The sequence below is a fragment of the Molothrus aeneus genome, chromosome 8 (genome assembly GCF_037042795.1).
Source record: "Molothrus aeneus isolate 106 chromosome 8, BPBGC_Maene_1.0, whole genome shotgun sequence".
NCBI classification, from domain to species: domain Eukaryota; kingdom Metazoa; phylum Chordata; class Aves; order Passeriformes; family Icteridae; genus Molothrus; species Molothrus aeneus.
The window spans coordinates 23718265-23734134 of NC_089653.1; the positions used below are offsets into that span (position 1 = coordinate 23718265).

Here is a 15870-nt window from a genome sequence, read left to right on the forward strand (position 1 = left end):
GGCTGGGGTCAGTGTGTGTCCCATCTGCTGCCAGGAGGGTGGTGAGGAGGTCCCCAAGCAGCTGGGGTGGTCGGGGGTGATGGCTGGGGGCTTGGGGGACAGTGACCACAGTAATGGGCAGGCGTGTCCCATCCCAGTCTACTGTGAGCACAGACTACATCCCTCACACCTCCAGGCATGGCCACTAGGTTGGGCAGGCTGAGGGATCATTGTGCAGAGCACAAACTGCCTGTGGTGCCCCCCAAGTTGTGCCACACTGGGTCAGCACCACCACAAAAAGCTCACAGCAAAACAACCCTCCCCAGCAAAACAAGCCTCGCTTTTTCTGTCTGTTTTTCCTGACCCTGGAGGGCTGGAAAAGGCCTCACATTGGGATTCTGGCCACCTCAGGTTGATCCCTGCCAGCGACAAGGGTGATGGCAGCCATCCATCTGCCCCACCTCATGCAGGCCCACGCTGCTGTGCCAAGCCCCTGGAACACTCATTCAATCTCCTTTTCCACACCTCAGTGGTAGCCAGAGGCTGGGAATGTCTGCCTCACACTGGCAGCAGCTCTTCTGTCCCCATTGCCATGATGCTTCCTTTATCTCCCCAAGGACTCCCTCAGCTTTTCCTACTGCCCTCCACTCTGCTCTGGGTCATAAGGCTCTGCCACCACCCTCTGGCACAGGGACACGCAGCTGGGCAGGGTTTTGCTGACTTGGCCCATTGTACCTCTCCAGGCTCTGTCAGTCTTGATCTAACCCCTTCCAAGGGGAAACACCCAACAGCAACAGAACTATTAGTTCTGGCTGTAGCAAAGTCCATTTTTGGTGCCAAGCCTCTGGCAGGGAGGCACTGCTCACCAGGGAAGCTCAGCCTGCACTTCCCAATACCCTGGGACATCTCCCAGCATCTGCACCGGGCCCCCAAGCAAGAGTTTTTGCTAGGAGATGCAGCCACCTGTATTTGTCATTTCCATGCATCCTCATGCAGGGCTCCTCCTGAAATGTCTGTCTGTGTGTCTTTCCAACACATAACCCCAGAAGACTCACTGAAGCCAACAAGGATGACTAAAAATGTGAAATGGCTTGTCTGTGAAGGAAAATGAAATAGACAAAAACCTTTCAGCCTAGGGAGGAGGTGAAGTGGGGTAAGGCAGAGGTCTGCAAAATTCTGCACAGGAAGAAACTATATCCCAGCTCTTCCACTGTGTCCCACAAGCCAGGGACATGGAATGAAATTAGCTGGCAGCCACTCTGAAACATGAAAAAAAATGTTTTTTCATAGAGTACATTATCAAACTGTGGATTACAGGGCACAATGGCACACAGGACGTGAACTTGCACTGATTAGATAAGGGCCAGTAAACAGAGATGTGACTGCTGTCTGGGGAGCCCCAGAGCTGCAGACAGACAGAACCAGAGAAGTTATACCAAAGAAGCATGAATCTCCCACTGTGAGAAACAAACTCCTGAGTTGGAGGGATCCAGTACAGCCGTTTTCCTACTTTTGTGTGTTTGTGTGTGTACAATTAAGCAAATGCCTCCGTCCTCCTTATGGATGTGTTTAGCACTTACATGTTTTCTCCCTGACTTTACTGCCCTGACCCAGAGAGCTCTCCCTCCTGCAGGGGGCCAGACCCATCTGTGCCACAGGAGATCTGGCAGCAGCCTCCTGGATGACACTGCAGAAAGGGATCTGCCTTTTTCCCTCTCATGAAGCTGCTGTGGTGAGGCTGGGTGGTGAAGCAGCTCCCCAGAGCTTTAGTTTCATGTGCTGTGCTGGCCAGGAGGTGTGTGTCCCACTGCCATGTGTGCACAGCTCAGAGTGTGGCTTTTCCCTGTGACTCACAAGCCCAGGCAGATTGCAGCTCAGGAGATAAGTGGTTTAATGAGCTTCATCAGCAGACAGATGCTGTGTGGAGAGTACCACAGAGATTTAAGGAGTCCTCCTGCTGTCTCACATACAAGACTTGGTCTTTGAAGTAACTAGGAGGTACAGAATGGTCTTGGGTAATTTAATCTCTAATACAACCCGTCGTTGTTTCATTGGTGTACAATTCTTAGCTATAGGACTGCTTCTCTTTGGTTTTCTGCTTGTTTTCTAGCCTCATAAAGCTCCCTCTGATGTCATGTGTCTGTGGTGCAACAGTTACTCAAGTGTCAAGGTTTCCTGATGCTGAAACATCATCACAGGCACTGTTGTGCTTTTGGTTTGTGCCCACTTGTCCGGCTTTTCATCTCGTCTCAGGTCTGACATGGCAGAGTTGAGCTTTTCTCCAGCCTTGGAGTCCCAGCCTTGTTCTGCAGGACAGCAGCACTCACTGTAGCTTAGTGACTCTGATCCCTTGTGCTCATTCAGCCACATGGTTCCAGCAGTCACACCAGCAACTGGCGCAGGTCTCAGCTGTTTCATGCAGCTCCTTCTGGGTGTGTAAATGATGTCAGAACACCTCAACCCCTTTCCCAGAGGCAAAGGGATTTTATCCCAGGGTCTTTCCCCATGGAAGTCAGCACTTCTACTACCTTGTAATTCATGTGCTGGAGGAGACTGTGATACTCCTAACTCAGCTGTTAGGGTACATATGTGTGGCAGTGCTAAAACAGCATGAGTGAGGAAGCCAGGGTAAGCTGCACCCCACTTTTCCACGGCAAAGAGAACACAGAAGCCTCTATCATTAGCAATTAGCATCAGAGTAAAGTCATCAAAGCAGTGCCACACACATAACTAAGCAGAGCTGGAAACTTCTCAGTTCTGTGATCAGTTATCCGCAGTAGTAAACCCCTGACTTAGGATATTGTAATGCAGCGTAGGAGACACTGAGGAAATGGTAAAAGGCACTTGTGTGTGAGGAGTACATTAAATACCTGGGGAAAAAAACAGACTAAGAAGAAGATTTCTGCCCTGGCAGTGTGAGCCAGGCAGCCCAGGCCAGGGCGAGGATAGCCAGCTGCCCCACCTGTGCCAAGGCTCTCTGCCTGGGATGCTCTGCCATGAAAATGTGAGCTGCTTGGATGATGCAAGCGTGCAGCTCACACTGCAGCTGCTCATCGAGCCACCTGTACTGAAGGTATTGCTCAACCACAGCAACAGCTCTTTTGGAAGTCACAGCTCTCTCCAATGCCAGCCCTGGCTTGTTTGTCCTCCCTGTTCATTTGCTGGAACTCCCTCATGCTGTCCTCTGGTCACCTGTGAGGACAAACAGGGATAAGTGGAGTAGAGGAACAGGGCATCAGTGCAGATTTCTGTGCCACAGAGATGTACAGCAGGGGACAAGATCAAAATATTTGCTCATTTCACCCATGTTTCTCACACTTAGATCAAAATTAAGTTGTTTTTCCATCCCATAGCTATATTTTGTGCTGCTGCTCCCAGAATCAGTCACTTCTCATTGGTCTCTTGGAGGTCCTGCACTGGGGTGCAGGCAGTGCACTTGGCCTGGAGGTGGGGTGTGCATGTTCCCCCCTTCCTGTCAGTGATACAGCCCTGGGTACTCCCAGCAAACCCTAGCCAGTGGGAGGGCTCAGCCTGCTTGCATGGACAGTAGAGAATGTGAAGTGGTTTAGTTCCTGGCACACAACCTGAAGACAAAACCCTCCCTCTGTGTCACCTGTGTTACATCTGGACTGACCATTATCAGTCTTTGTCCTGGTCACACCATCCTCCAGGCGTACTCCCAACTCTGCACCCCAGCAGTCCCCATCCCTATCCCAAGGAGATCCCACACAGACATTGACACCCTGGTTCTTATCAGAGAAGAGAGGCTGGAACCAACACCCCCAGGACACCTTCAGCCCAGAGCAAGATTCACAGCACAGCTTCCCTTGAGCATTGGAGGGACAGCTGGGGATACCCCAGCAGGAGTGATTGGTGTGTGTATGTGTGTCTGTCTGTCTTTTGTCTTTCTTGGTGCCTTTCTGACTCTCTCCACCTGACAATTTCTGCCTGCTTCCTTCCGTCTCTCTTCCTTTCTGCCTCTCTTTGCCAGTGCATCTGTGTGTCTCTCTGAACGGCTGCTTGCCCCTTTGTCTCTCTGGCTCCGAGCATGCGGACGTGTGTGTCTGACGGTGAATGCACCTGACCCTTTTCGCGTGCCTGTGCACTTATTGTCTCTTTGTGTGCGTGTGACCTCGTCCATATGCCTGTGTATGTTTGCATTCTCCTTCTGCGTCCGTGTGATCGTCTATTCCCCACACGCATCTCCCCCCACATCCATCCATCCGTCCGTCTATCCGTCCGTCCCGCCCCGTGCCCCGCCCGCTAACCCCAGCCCTTCAGCACCGCGGCGCACGGACAGCTCCTGTCGCCTCCCGCCGCGGCGGCACCGCGCACCGCACAGCACCGCGCACCGCAACGCGCACCGCACCGCGCACCGCACCGCACCGCGCAGCACCGCGCACCGCACCGCACCGCGCACCGCACCGCACCGCGCCCCCTCCCCGCCGGAGCGCTCCGCCCCGCGCCCCCTCCGCGCCGCGCTCCGCCCCGCCGTACATAAGCGCCGGCACCGCCGCCGGTGCCCCTCCGCCGCCATGAGCTACAGCGCGGAGCCGGCGGCGCTGGCCGCCTCCTATCGCCACCTCTTCGCGGAGGCTCCGCGGCGCACGGAGATGCTGGCGGGCCGGTGGGCGCGCCCGGGCGCGGAGCCGGAGGCGCTGCGGGAGCGCGGCGCGGAGCCGCGGCGGGCGCGGGGCAGCGAGAAGGAGCAGCTGCAGGGCCTCAACGAGCGCTTCTCCGGGTACATTGAGCGGGTGCGGGCGCTGGAGGAGCGGAACCGGGCGCTGGCGGCGGAGCTGGCGGCGCTGCGGCAGCGCTCGGACGAGCCGCGCCGGCTGGGGCAGCTGCTGGGCGGGGAGCTGCGCGCCCTGCGCGCCCGGCTGGAGGAGGCGCACGGGGAGCGGGCGCAGGCGGCGCTGGAGCGGGCGCGCCTGGCCGAGGAGACGCAGCGGCTGCGGGCGCGCTGCGAGGAGGAGGCGCGGAGCCGCGCCGAGGCGGAGCGGGCGCTGCGCTCCCGGCAGCAGGCGGCCGAGGCGGCCTCCCGCGCCAGCGCCGATCTGGAGCGGCGGGCGGAGGCGCTGCAGGAGGAGCTGGCGGCGCTGCGCAGCGCCCACGCCGAGCACCTCGCCGAGCTGGGCGCCGCGCTCCCGGCCGCGGCCCCGCCGCCGGCCCCGCGGCCCGACTTGGCCGCCGCGCTGCGGGAGCTGCGCGCTCAGTACGAGGCGCTGGCGGCCCGCAACCTGCAGGCGGCCGAGGACTGGTACCGCGCCCGCTGCGCCCGCCTGCACGAGCGGGCGGCCCGCAGCCAGGAGGCCGTGCGCGCCAGCCGCCGGGAGGCCGGCGAGTGCCGCCGCCAGCTCCAGGCGCGCCTGGTGGAGATGGAGAGCCTGCGCGGCGCTCACCAGTCCCTGGAGAGGCAGCTGCAGGAGCTGGAGGAGCGGCACAATGCCGAGGCCGCTGGCCTGCAGGTGAGCCGGGCGGCGCCGGGTACTGGGCGGCGCCGAGCATCCTTCCCCCCGCCATCCGCACCAGTCGGCTCCTCCATCCCAGCAGCCACCCTCTGTAATGCTCCTTCTCGTAATGTGTAGCACCGGGAATCTCATCCCACGCAAACACCCGGCGCGGTGCCGCATCGGTACCCGCGTCCCCGCACTCTCCCTCCCCTGGTCCCGTGCAGCGCTGAGCATCGCTGCGGCCTGCGAAGTGCCGCAGCGCAGCTCTGTCCCCTGCAGCAGCCCCTCCCGCAGTTCTGTGCAGCGCTGGAACCCCCCTGGCCCCATGCTGTGCCCCCCCGCCCCACATCGCTCAGCACCATCGCCCGCTCTGTCCCGGTCAGTGCCGTGCTACACAAACACCCCCGGCACGGAACGGCACGGAACGGCACCCACCCCTCTTGCCTTGTGCAGCACCTACCCATGCAGGCGGTGCCCCTGCAGCGCTGCGCAGCGCCAGGCATCCCTGTAGCCTTCCCACCACCCAGGATCTGCACACAGATCCTGCCCCACCACGGCATTGCCTGCTGCCTTCACCCTTTGTCCAGAGGCAAAACCCCAAAGGGCAGATTTTGGGGACGCAGGCCAGCACACCCCTTCCAAGGCTCTCTTCCTGCTGGGGACATCCTGCACGCGGTAGCGCTGTTTGGGGCATTGATCCATCCCTGTCCCTTAAGGATCAGGTCCAAAATTGCCTACACATCGTTGTGGGCAATTCCTCGAAGCTGTCTGCCCAGGTTTGGCCCTTTGCCCTGTAGCCTAGCTCTTGGCACCTGCACTGCAGAAATTGGAGCTCTGCAAAGGTTAAGTCTGGGCTTGCAGACAGATCCCAGCATTTTTTATGTCTGTGGAAAGACCCAGGTGAGGCAGACACTGAGTGCTCCATAGCTCTTATTCTATTACTGCAGTATTGCCACATTTTCTCGCTACAGGGAAATGTTCATGATTTATAATAAAATGAATCATGAGATTGTTCTATTATATGGCTGTTAAATGATCTGTGGTTTCTAAATCAAGCCATTTCCTTCTAAATACTGAAACAACTGCTTTAATCATACATGGAGGGCTCAAGTAATGCCTTGTCATTTCCAAGGCCAAATTTTGCCAGGTGCTCTAGAATTTGTGACTTAGTTCCAAGCTGCTTGCAAGCTTCCTGAATAGTTGAGGTGGTCTTCAACAATTTTTGTGGAAATAGGCAATATAAAATATTAACTATGGTGAAAACATTATACACAGTAATCTTCTCAAATACTCTTGATGTCATGTGAAAGAGGGGTCCTAGGAACAACCTATCAGTTGGGGAAAAAAATTTAAGCAACTGGATTAAACAGCACCATAATTGAAATTGCTTTAGTGACAACATGGCAGTGCTTTTCTCTATGACCCTCAGGATCTACTTTATGTGCAGCAATATTTAAAAGTCCATTGAACAATATGTGTATCAGCTAAGCAATTTCCTTGGCTGCAAAAAGTGGAAAAGGTGGGAAGTGTGTCTTAAAAGAGAATATTCCTATTGTCTGAGCTTTTAAAATGATCCTGCTAAAGCAGGGGCATGTCTTTATAATTGTGGGCTGTCCAGTAAAATCTGAACCAACATGCAAGAGCTTTTTGTTAGGGGACAGGTTTGCAGTGGTGTGAGGAGGGGATTTTTATTCTACCAGCTGGCAGAACTGGGTTGTGGAAGAGAGGTGCAGATCAGGAACAAGGACAATCAGTTTTGAAAGAGCTTTTTGTTCATGTGGACTACAGGCAGAGGGAAGAGGGCTGGAGGCACAAAGAGTCACAGCAGTGAGAGTGGAGCTGTCCAGGGTGGGGATCACCTCAAGTCATTCCCTCCTGCCCTGGCTGGGTACAGCAGCACTCTGTCTGCATCAGAGCAGAGGCTTTAACCTCTACAGCAGCAGCAGCAGCCATGTCCTGCAGCTTCTCAGTCAATAAACTGCCCCAATGAACTCCTCAGAGGCACAGCCTCTTGCAGATCTTTTGCTGTGGAAAATGGTCAGGGCAGCACAGGTCAAGCAGAGACCACAAGGATGGCTCCTAAATCACATCCTGCAAGGCTGGCTGTGCTCAGCTAATCCAACTGTGACATGCTCTGTGCTGCATTCAGGATGAGCTGCTGCTCTGAGGGGCTCTGCTCAAACAGGGCCCACTGCAGCAGGGTCAGCACAGCTCCCTGCTCCTTGGGCAGCCCCACATGCTTTCATTGTCTCTGCACTGTCCACGAGGGAGGTTAGGCAGGAGAGGAAGCCGGGGACATGATAGGAATGGGATGGGGACAAGATGAGGATGATGTGGCAGAACAAAGTGCGTTTGCTGGAACAGAGGATCTGGAAGCAATTGCAAAGTCCTGACTCTGGGAGGGGATGCAGGAGAGTGGAGGTTGGCAGTGGCCATTGCAGGGCTCTGTAGGCAGGGCTACATCGTGGCTTAAGTGCAAACTGCTGACTCATTCCTGTTCCAAATCAAGCTCCTCTGGTGGCACAGTGGGGCAGCTGGCAGCAGGAAACCTGATTGAGAAGAGCCTTATGGGAGCAGGTTTCACTGCTTTCAAGCTGCTACTTGGATACCTAGATGCATGTGGGAAAAATACAGACTGCTTTTTTTCTGAGAAAAAAAAATAGAATAAAACATTAGTCTCATTTGTTAGCAGGAATTCTGGCCTTAGAGTCCTCCACATCACAGGTAGAACTGGTTATAAGGGACAAAAGGCAGGGTAAAACTGGCAGGAAGGATGCTAGAAGGACACTGCTGTCCAGCTGAGCACCCTGGCTCTTGCAGGGCAGGCCCCTGTCTCTGTAATCTCCCCAAATCCCCGCATTCAGAATCCTCCACTTTGAGGCTCTGAGGCATTTTCCCAGGAAGGTGACAGACTTCCCCACCTGAGGGGACCCCTGGCAGCAGCACCTCTCCTTCCACACCCTGGAAGCATGTCCCAACCCTTCTTAAGCCCTGCAGATGCAGACTGCAGCCTTTCTTCTCTGCTGCTGCAGTGCAGAGTGCTTTCACTTGTCTTGTTGAGCCACTGCTGCTACTTTGAAGACGTTTAAGCCCAAAACTTCCCTCTGTAGCAGCCTGCCTTTCCCCCACAGGACTGGGGGTCCCACCACCATGCACTGTTTGCCCATCTCACAGACCCCACTGCAGATGGGAACTACATAAATCCATCAATTCCCCACTGCACACTCTCACAAGCCAGGCCTGGTGCTCTGCTTGCTTCTTCATCCCTGCTAGCATGACATTTCATGGTCCCAAGCCCCTGGTGGGGTGGGCCATCATGGATCAACTGCCCATTGCGACTTCCCTGTCTCTACAATGGGCAAAGCAGAGTGGGACTGAGGGAGAAGTCCCTGCTCCAAAACACAGGGCTGAGCACACTTGCCTTTGCAGGACACCATTGGACAGCTGGAGGATGACCTGAGAAACACCAAAAATGAGATGGCTCGGCACCTGAGGGAGTACCAAGACCTGCTCAATGTCAAGATGGCCCTTGATATCGAGATAGCTGCCTACAGGTAAGGCTGCTCTATTCCTGCTCTACTTGGGCACTTCCCAAACCCAATCCCCTGACCCCCACTAGGCTGGGGTATTTCCAAGAGCCCAGAAAATACTTGGGTACACATTCCAGGAGCACCACAAGCATGTTGTTCATCTCCCCCACCTGGGTCTGCCATACTCCTGCCTGGGGAGCAGCCATGGCTCCATGTCCTGCCTCGCTCTAGCAGCTGTGAACCACTTCCCTCAGCCACCCCAGAAGCATTAAAAAATAATGGACACAGTTGGGGCTGGACACTTGTCTCTCTTGCAAAGTTAAAAGTAGATGCAAAAGGCTGTGCTTTGGGTATTTATTTTCCTGGTGTTTCTGGAGACGAAAAAAGGGAGAAAGTTGCTTTCATGTACCCCATATTGCAAGTCTTCCAAAAATGGGTGACCAAAATATGATTTTGAATCAGTTTCATGGTGCAGTGTGACCTGTGGTGATGGCTTGGACTTGTCTGCAGGGCACAACATGCTCTCAAGTTTTGTAGATGTTTCACATCCCCATACTAACCTCTTCCCTTGTGATGTACTTGCAGGAAGCTGCTGGAGGGAGAGGAGACCCTCTTCAACATAGGAAGTGGCGGCCTTACATCTCTCAATTCTCTCCCCAGCCCCACTTACTCCTTCCAGCCAAGGAGCTTTAGTTCCTCTACTCTGTCCTTCAAAGAGGAGGAGCAAGGAGAGGTTATTAAAGTGACCTCTAAAATATCATCCAGCAGGGCTGAGGTGATTGAGGGGACCATAACCTCTGTCAAGAAGCGAGGGAGGTTAAACCTGCATGGAGGAATCCTTGCCAATGCAAAGATGTAACCATCAGGACCCTGTTCACAAGCATTTGAGGGGGAACAGTCTCCACTCGGCCTTGAAACTGCTCTGGGCACAAAGCCGCACTGGGCTCGCAGGAAGCCTCCCTTAAAAACACAAAACCCCCCGGGGACACCAACCCAGGGGTGGCTTCCTTGCGGGTCCTGCCACTCAGAGGCCGAGCTTGGCACATTGCTCCCTTTTAAATGGGGGGGGGCACACAGGACAGGTAGCTAGAGATGCATGTTGGTCATTGTGGTGGTGGCACATGGACTCGTAACACGCTCCCTCTCTCCTCCTGCGGCGAGCAAGGGGCAGCCAGCTGGGAAGGCTGCTGAGCCAGCTCTCTGAGGAGGGGAGGGAAACAACTCAACATGTTTACTGTAACTAGTTTCATCAATTATCCAAATCCATGTACAGCTAAACTCTTCCCCACTTCTCAAACTGTAGCCATTCACTTTTAACCCTAGAAGCACAGAAATAGCCATACTGGACTGTAACCGCACCTGACATCTGATCTCAGCCACGTATGTTTTGAACTATAAGGAATGTTACTTTTTCTTTGTACTGACAAATCTTGTTTTCTGACAGCACTAGTCAAGCCAGGCACGTGGGGTTTATAAGCAGCAGGCACAGGGCAGGGAACTGCTACACTGGAGGTGAAGGCAGCACCATGCTGCGGGGTATCACTGTCTCCCAAATATGAGGGTCTGAGGGCCCCTTTTTAGGCTGCACAGTGTTCACATGAAAACCCTGTGCCTAGATTAGCATTGTGCCCCAGCCAGCGCTGGGAAGCTGCAGGACTCCTGAACACCAGCCCGCAAAGCATCCTTGTCTCCGCTCCAACTGTTCCAAGGTGTGCCAAATTTGATATAGGATTTAACAACCATAGGTTTCCTTCAATGCCTTAAATTGCCAGCGATCGCTTTTGCAAGAGCCGGAGCCGCCGCGTGTTGTGTGTCAGTGCCCTGGCAGGGAGGGCAATCAGCACCAGACCTCGCTGCCCTCACGGTGCTGCCAGAGTAGTTCCTGGAACCAGCAAATTGTTTGCTCGCACTCTTTCCTCTTCTATTGTAAGGCACAAGTTAATAATTAAAAAAAGAAATAGTTGTGTGGATCAAACTGAGCTGTTTGTTGTTTTTGCTGCTGCGTCATCTTGGGAACACGTGTCGGTGTCTGGCCCTCAGCTGGTCCCGTGCCCAGCAGTCCCTCTGGGCTCCTGCAAAGAACCTGGGGTTGGGGTGCAGCTGCCAGCCCCTCCTGCTGGGGTTGCAAGGGAAGGCTGGACCCACTGATGGCAGTGGGGCCCATCTGGGGCTCACCCCAAGTGCCTGTCATGGTGGCCCTGCTGTGTGGAAGAGTTCATGGCCAGCTGGCTGAGGGATCAAGGTCTGCCACGGCCAAGTGCACCCTCATTTGCTCAGGAAATGGACTCTGAGGCTGTGATTTGCAACACACCCCTGACAGTTCAGTCCCAAGGTAAACGTTATTTCCTCTCCACACTGCCTGTGTGCTCGGGGGTTAGAAACAGCCTTGTGCTTTCCCTGCACAATTGAAGATAAAGTGAATTACACAAGAGCAGATGAAGAACAGAGGGTGCATCCACCTCCCAGGTAAATCCAGTAGTTACAAATGCTGTGACCAGCAGTGGTTTATATTTGGAAGATGCACACATTCTGCTTGAGATGTACCTGTAGAGGGAAAAAGCACAGGCAGCTTCCCGCTGGGTGGCCCTGCCAGAGCACACTGTCCTGTTGCCTTTCCATTCCTGCTTTGTTGCACCATGTCGTGGCAATCTGCCCCAGAGCCCCAGGGACACAGTGTGACAGTCACAGCCTTCTCCACCAGAGCTGCAGGACAGGAGCAGCCTTGGTCCTGCCACACTGGTAACCCTGGGGACCATGGACAGGCTGCTCACTGTGGGGTGACAGCCCTGGGCAGGGCAGCCCTGCAGGTGAGTGAAGCAAGGGGCACTTTCCAGAGGCAGGGGAGGGGTCCCAGGGCATGGCTGGAGCAGTGCAGCTCACCATCAGCCTCCAGCAGAACAGCACAGAGCAACTTGGGGTGCCCAGGCAGAGCCTGGGGGAGCCAGCACCTGCAGAGTTAAGCCCAAGGCACTGGCACACAAAAGAAGATCAAGAAATGTCCAAATATCTCCTGACTGAGCTGCCAGTTAGGAAATGCAAACACACAGTATTTCTCCCAGTCCATAGAGGGAATAAAAAGCAGATGTTACTGTACAGCTAATGAAATGTGCTCTGAATCTCAAACACTCTCCAGTGCTGCCACTTTCTGTCCCTTGAGCACAAGCAGCCTGACCTGTCCTTTGTTCTCAGCACAATCCTCAGTTAGAATTCCTGCTTGCTCAGCTAACTGCATGCTAATAATGAAGCTGGGAATTTTACTTTGGTGATATCAATGTGAAGGGGCTGCAGTGGTGGAGCAGGACAGAGGAGCTGTGGGAAGGACAAGAAACTATTTTGGAAAATGACTGCAGTGCGAGGGCCAGCCCAAAGATTTCCTGCATTTCTGGAGCTCTGCAGCAGTTTGGTGCTGTCTCATGGTGTTAAACTGCAGAGGTGACAGAGGGACAACAGGCAGGGAGGCCCATATCTACACTCTCCTTTTCTTTATGAGAAGAAAAATGACAGGAAAGAGGGACAGGCCTGGCTGAACATGGTGCCAATGCTGACCTCTATCACCATCCAGGCCTCCTTTTCCAGTGCTATCTTCTTTAGAGTGCCTCCTTTTACCTGCCTGCTTACATGCACCAGAAGGCTTCTACAGTGAAACCATAAGCTAGAACTGGACAATAAATCCTCCTTTGTGGTCCCATTTTTCTTACTGGGTTAAACACCCAGGCTGCCAGAGGGAAGGAGTGAGTCACACTGCAGATGCTGAAAGATTTATACCTCTATAAAACCTGGACCTCTTGGATAAAAGGCAGCTGTGGACACGGACTGCACCATCAGCTTAGGAAGCAGCATCAGCTCAGGAAGCAGCAGAGTGCAGCTATTTCTCCATGATACTGCCTTTCCTTCATCTTTATGCTGGGGAGAATGTGAGTTCCACACAGTGAGACAAATTCCCACCACTGGCCTGGCTTGGTTTTTTCCCTGGATGTAGATGCTGGTCCATGCAGTGGAGATATAGAGCTCCTTGAAAACAGACCTGCACACAGAGAAGTTTTGCTAATGATGCTTATCTAGATGCTGCAATTCATTAAAAAGTAAGCCAAAGAAAAAGCAGCCAAAGAAAAAAAATTACCCACAAACCCCAATTTCCCTTTGGCAGGAATGCAAACATCTCCTTTTCCAGAGTGAGGAAGAATGCTGTCATTCAGAAAGAAGGAATCAATAAGCAATTCAGAGCAGAGTCTCTTCCGGCACCTTTGGCTGGGTCCAGCCAACTCTCTCTTTGCCAGCTCTTGGCACAGACACCTCTTTAAGGAATAAAGAGCTTCTTCCTGCCGTGAGTGACCCACACAGAGCCCTAACACAGCAGCCAAACAGATGTTTCTGAATGATCAAATGTCCCCATCACTGGGGTTTGACACTTGGAAGCAGAGTTTATGTCAAAATAGCACAAGCAGCGCCAGCTCATTCGTGCAAGACTTCAGAGGCCTGTGGGAATAAGGATCCCTTGACAAATGCAGCACAACATCCAAAAAGGGCATGGCTTGGGGTGGGGTGGGAGAATTTTCATTAACCCTGGTCTGTTCCAGTGCTTCCAGCTGAACCAAAGGGCTACAGAGCTGGGGAAAGCATTCCTACAGACTGTGCAGGGGTCTTCATCCAAAACCCAGCTCAACCAGAGATGAGCCTGCAACTCTGCCAAACATTACATCCTTGTTGAAGCAGACATTGTGCTGGCCAGAACTGACATAAAGCATAACGTGAAGAAGGAACAGTGTCCATGCTAAACATCTGCTTAGACAGCAGGGAAATGCCCAGAAAATGCCAGAGTGCAATTCCCGAGCCCCAGGTACACATTCACTTGCTGATGGTAGCAAAGCTCTTGAGGTGCTGTATCAGTTCCAAAACAACAGAGGCCCAAAGTCCATTCCTAGCACAGCAGGGTCACTCTGCTCCTTTGCCTTTGGATTGAGAGGCAGCTGCTGCCTGCCTGCATGCCAGAGAGCACAAGGAGAAACAAGTTCTTGGCTCTCCAATGTCCAGAGCAACCTTGTAAATGCTCTGACAGACACGTAGTCATCCCCTGAGATGATGCACATGCAGACCCAAGTGTGGTCTGTAAGAAAAAGCTGTTTGGAGATGCCATTTGGAAAAGCTGAGATCAGACTGAAAAACATGGTTTGCACTGAGGCTCAGAACATCATTAAGTTTAAGCAAATTTTCAATGGAATTGCAAAAAACAACCAAACAAAAAAAGAAGCCCTAAGCCCCAGATATGACACCTCATTAGCAAATTCCTAGTCTACCAATGAGACCTGAGAGATGTGTGAATAAGAATGCCTGAAGCAAGCCAAAATGATTCAGCAAGCCAAAACATTAAGGCTAGATTCTTAAGGAAGCAAGGATTATAGGATCATACTGTGACTCCATGTACTCTTTACCCCCTACATCCTTCCCTGATCATTTCTTATGCTCATCAGCTTAACTTCAGCCACATTTGAGAGCACTGGAAGTCTCAAAGGTACCAAACCCTTCTCAGTTTCAGGCTCTCAGGTACACAGGTGACACATCCTCATGGACTGAGAGAAGCTGAGCTTCCCCTAGTGGACACCAGAAAATCCATTCAGAGCACACAGAGCACAGAGGTTATGGATGCCTCAACACCAGGGGCTCCAAAGTAGCTCTCACAGGAATACACAATTTTTCTCAATCTTTGCCAAGTCTCCACCACCCACTTTTCTACTGTTCATGTTTCCTTTGGAAGAAAACAGACATTTTAAGCTTCCATTTCCAAATAGACTATTTTCCCACACAATTAGAAAATACAAGTTCTCTTTTCTTCTTTGGGACACATTTCTTTTGCAGACCACTGCTGTATTTGACACAAATGCACTGTTTAACATTAAATCCAAACCCAGTAAAGATGGTGACACAGCTCCAGCAAGAATTCTGCAGTTGCAGGGCAGTCAATTAATATTGCATTTCACTTCAGATGTGATTACCATTTCTCTCTCAAAAATAATAAAATTTGATCTGTCCAGTGATTAAACCTGTATCTATGGCAACATTCTGAAACCTCAGTCAATGAATATCCTTTGGCTCATTCAATAAGGGTCTCTTAAAGATGACATGGTAAAATTCCATTTGTGGTCACCTTGCTTCTCTTTCTGCTGAACTAATTAGTGTTACAGAAGAACCACAAGGTAGAGAAACCAAATAAAAAGCAGAAGTGAAGAGAATGCACCATTTGCAACACTTCTCCATCTCTCAGATGCAGAATTATGACAGAGCAGATATTTATGACAGCCTAAACGGCACATTTTAAAGAACCTAAACACTCAGGCTGGCCCTTGGTGCATTCTATTGAATATATTAAAAGATTCATGGGGACAATGTGACAATCTCTTTAAAAGCAAGACATGCAATACATAAAAACTCCTATATCTCTTAATAGTCTTTCTCTCAAGTGTTGGAATGAATCCCTCCACTCATTTGTATTGACCACAAATTTCATACTAATGATATTCCACACTAATAAAAAGTAAAACCAGAAATGCCAGGGATGTAATTTTCCTAGTGACTGTTAAAAATGTATTAATGTAAGTCACTGCACATAAATGATTAATGATTCCCTGAAAATAAATTCAACATGGACTAGCATTAGACAAGCTTGACTGGTTTTTCAATAAAACTCTTTGGTTGTTTCACATCTACAGAAATCAGTTGTAAGAGCTCCCCTGGCTCATTTGTGCCACAGTCTGGTGGCAGTGCAGAGCCAGGCTGGGTGCACTGTTGTGTTCAGGACATAAATGACAGCTGTCCCTGGCCATTGCAGGTCCCCTCTGCTTAGAGGGCTCAGCTGCACATTTCAGCAGCCTCTTGAACCTTATCTTCTTCTTACACTGAACCTGAATACAAAG

At 52.3% G+C, this 15870-nt stretch overlaps 1 protein-coding gene across 1 annotated transcript; it reads left to right on the forward strand.

Moving 5' to 3' along the window:
* Nucleotides 1–4522: 4522 nt before the first annotated feature.
* INA (internexin neuronal intermediate filament protein alpha) lies at nucleotides 4523–10937 on the forward strand. Its single transcript, XM_066554757.1, has 3 exons — nucleotides 4523–5447; nucleotides 8862–8986; nucleotides 9548–10937. The coding sequence occupies exons 1-3, from the start codon at nucleotides 4593–4595 to the stop codon at nucleotides 9819–9821; spliced, it is 1254 nt and encodes a 417-aa protein (XP_066410854.1). The 5' UTR covers nucleotides 4523–4592; the 3' UTR covers nucleotides 9822–10937.
* Nucleotides 10938–15870: the final 4933 nt, after the last annotated feature.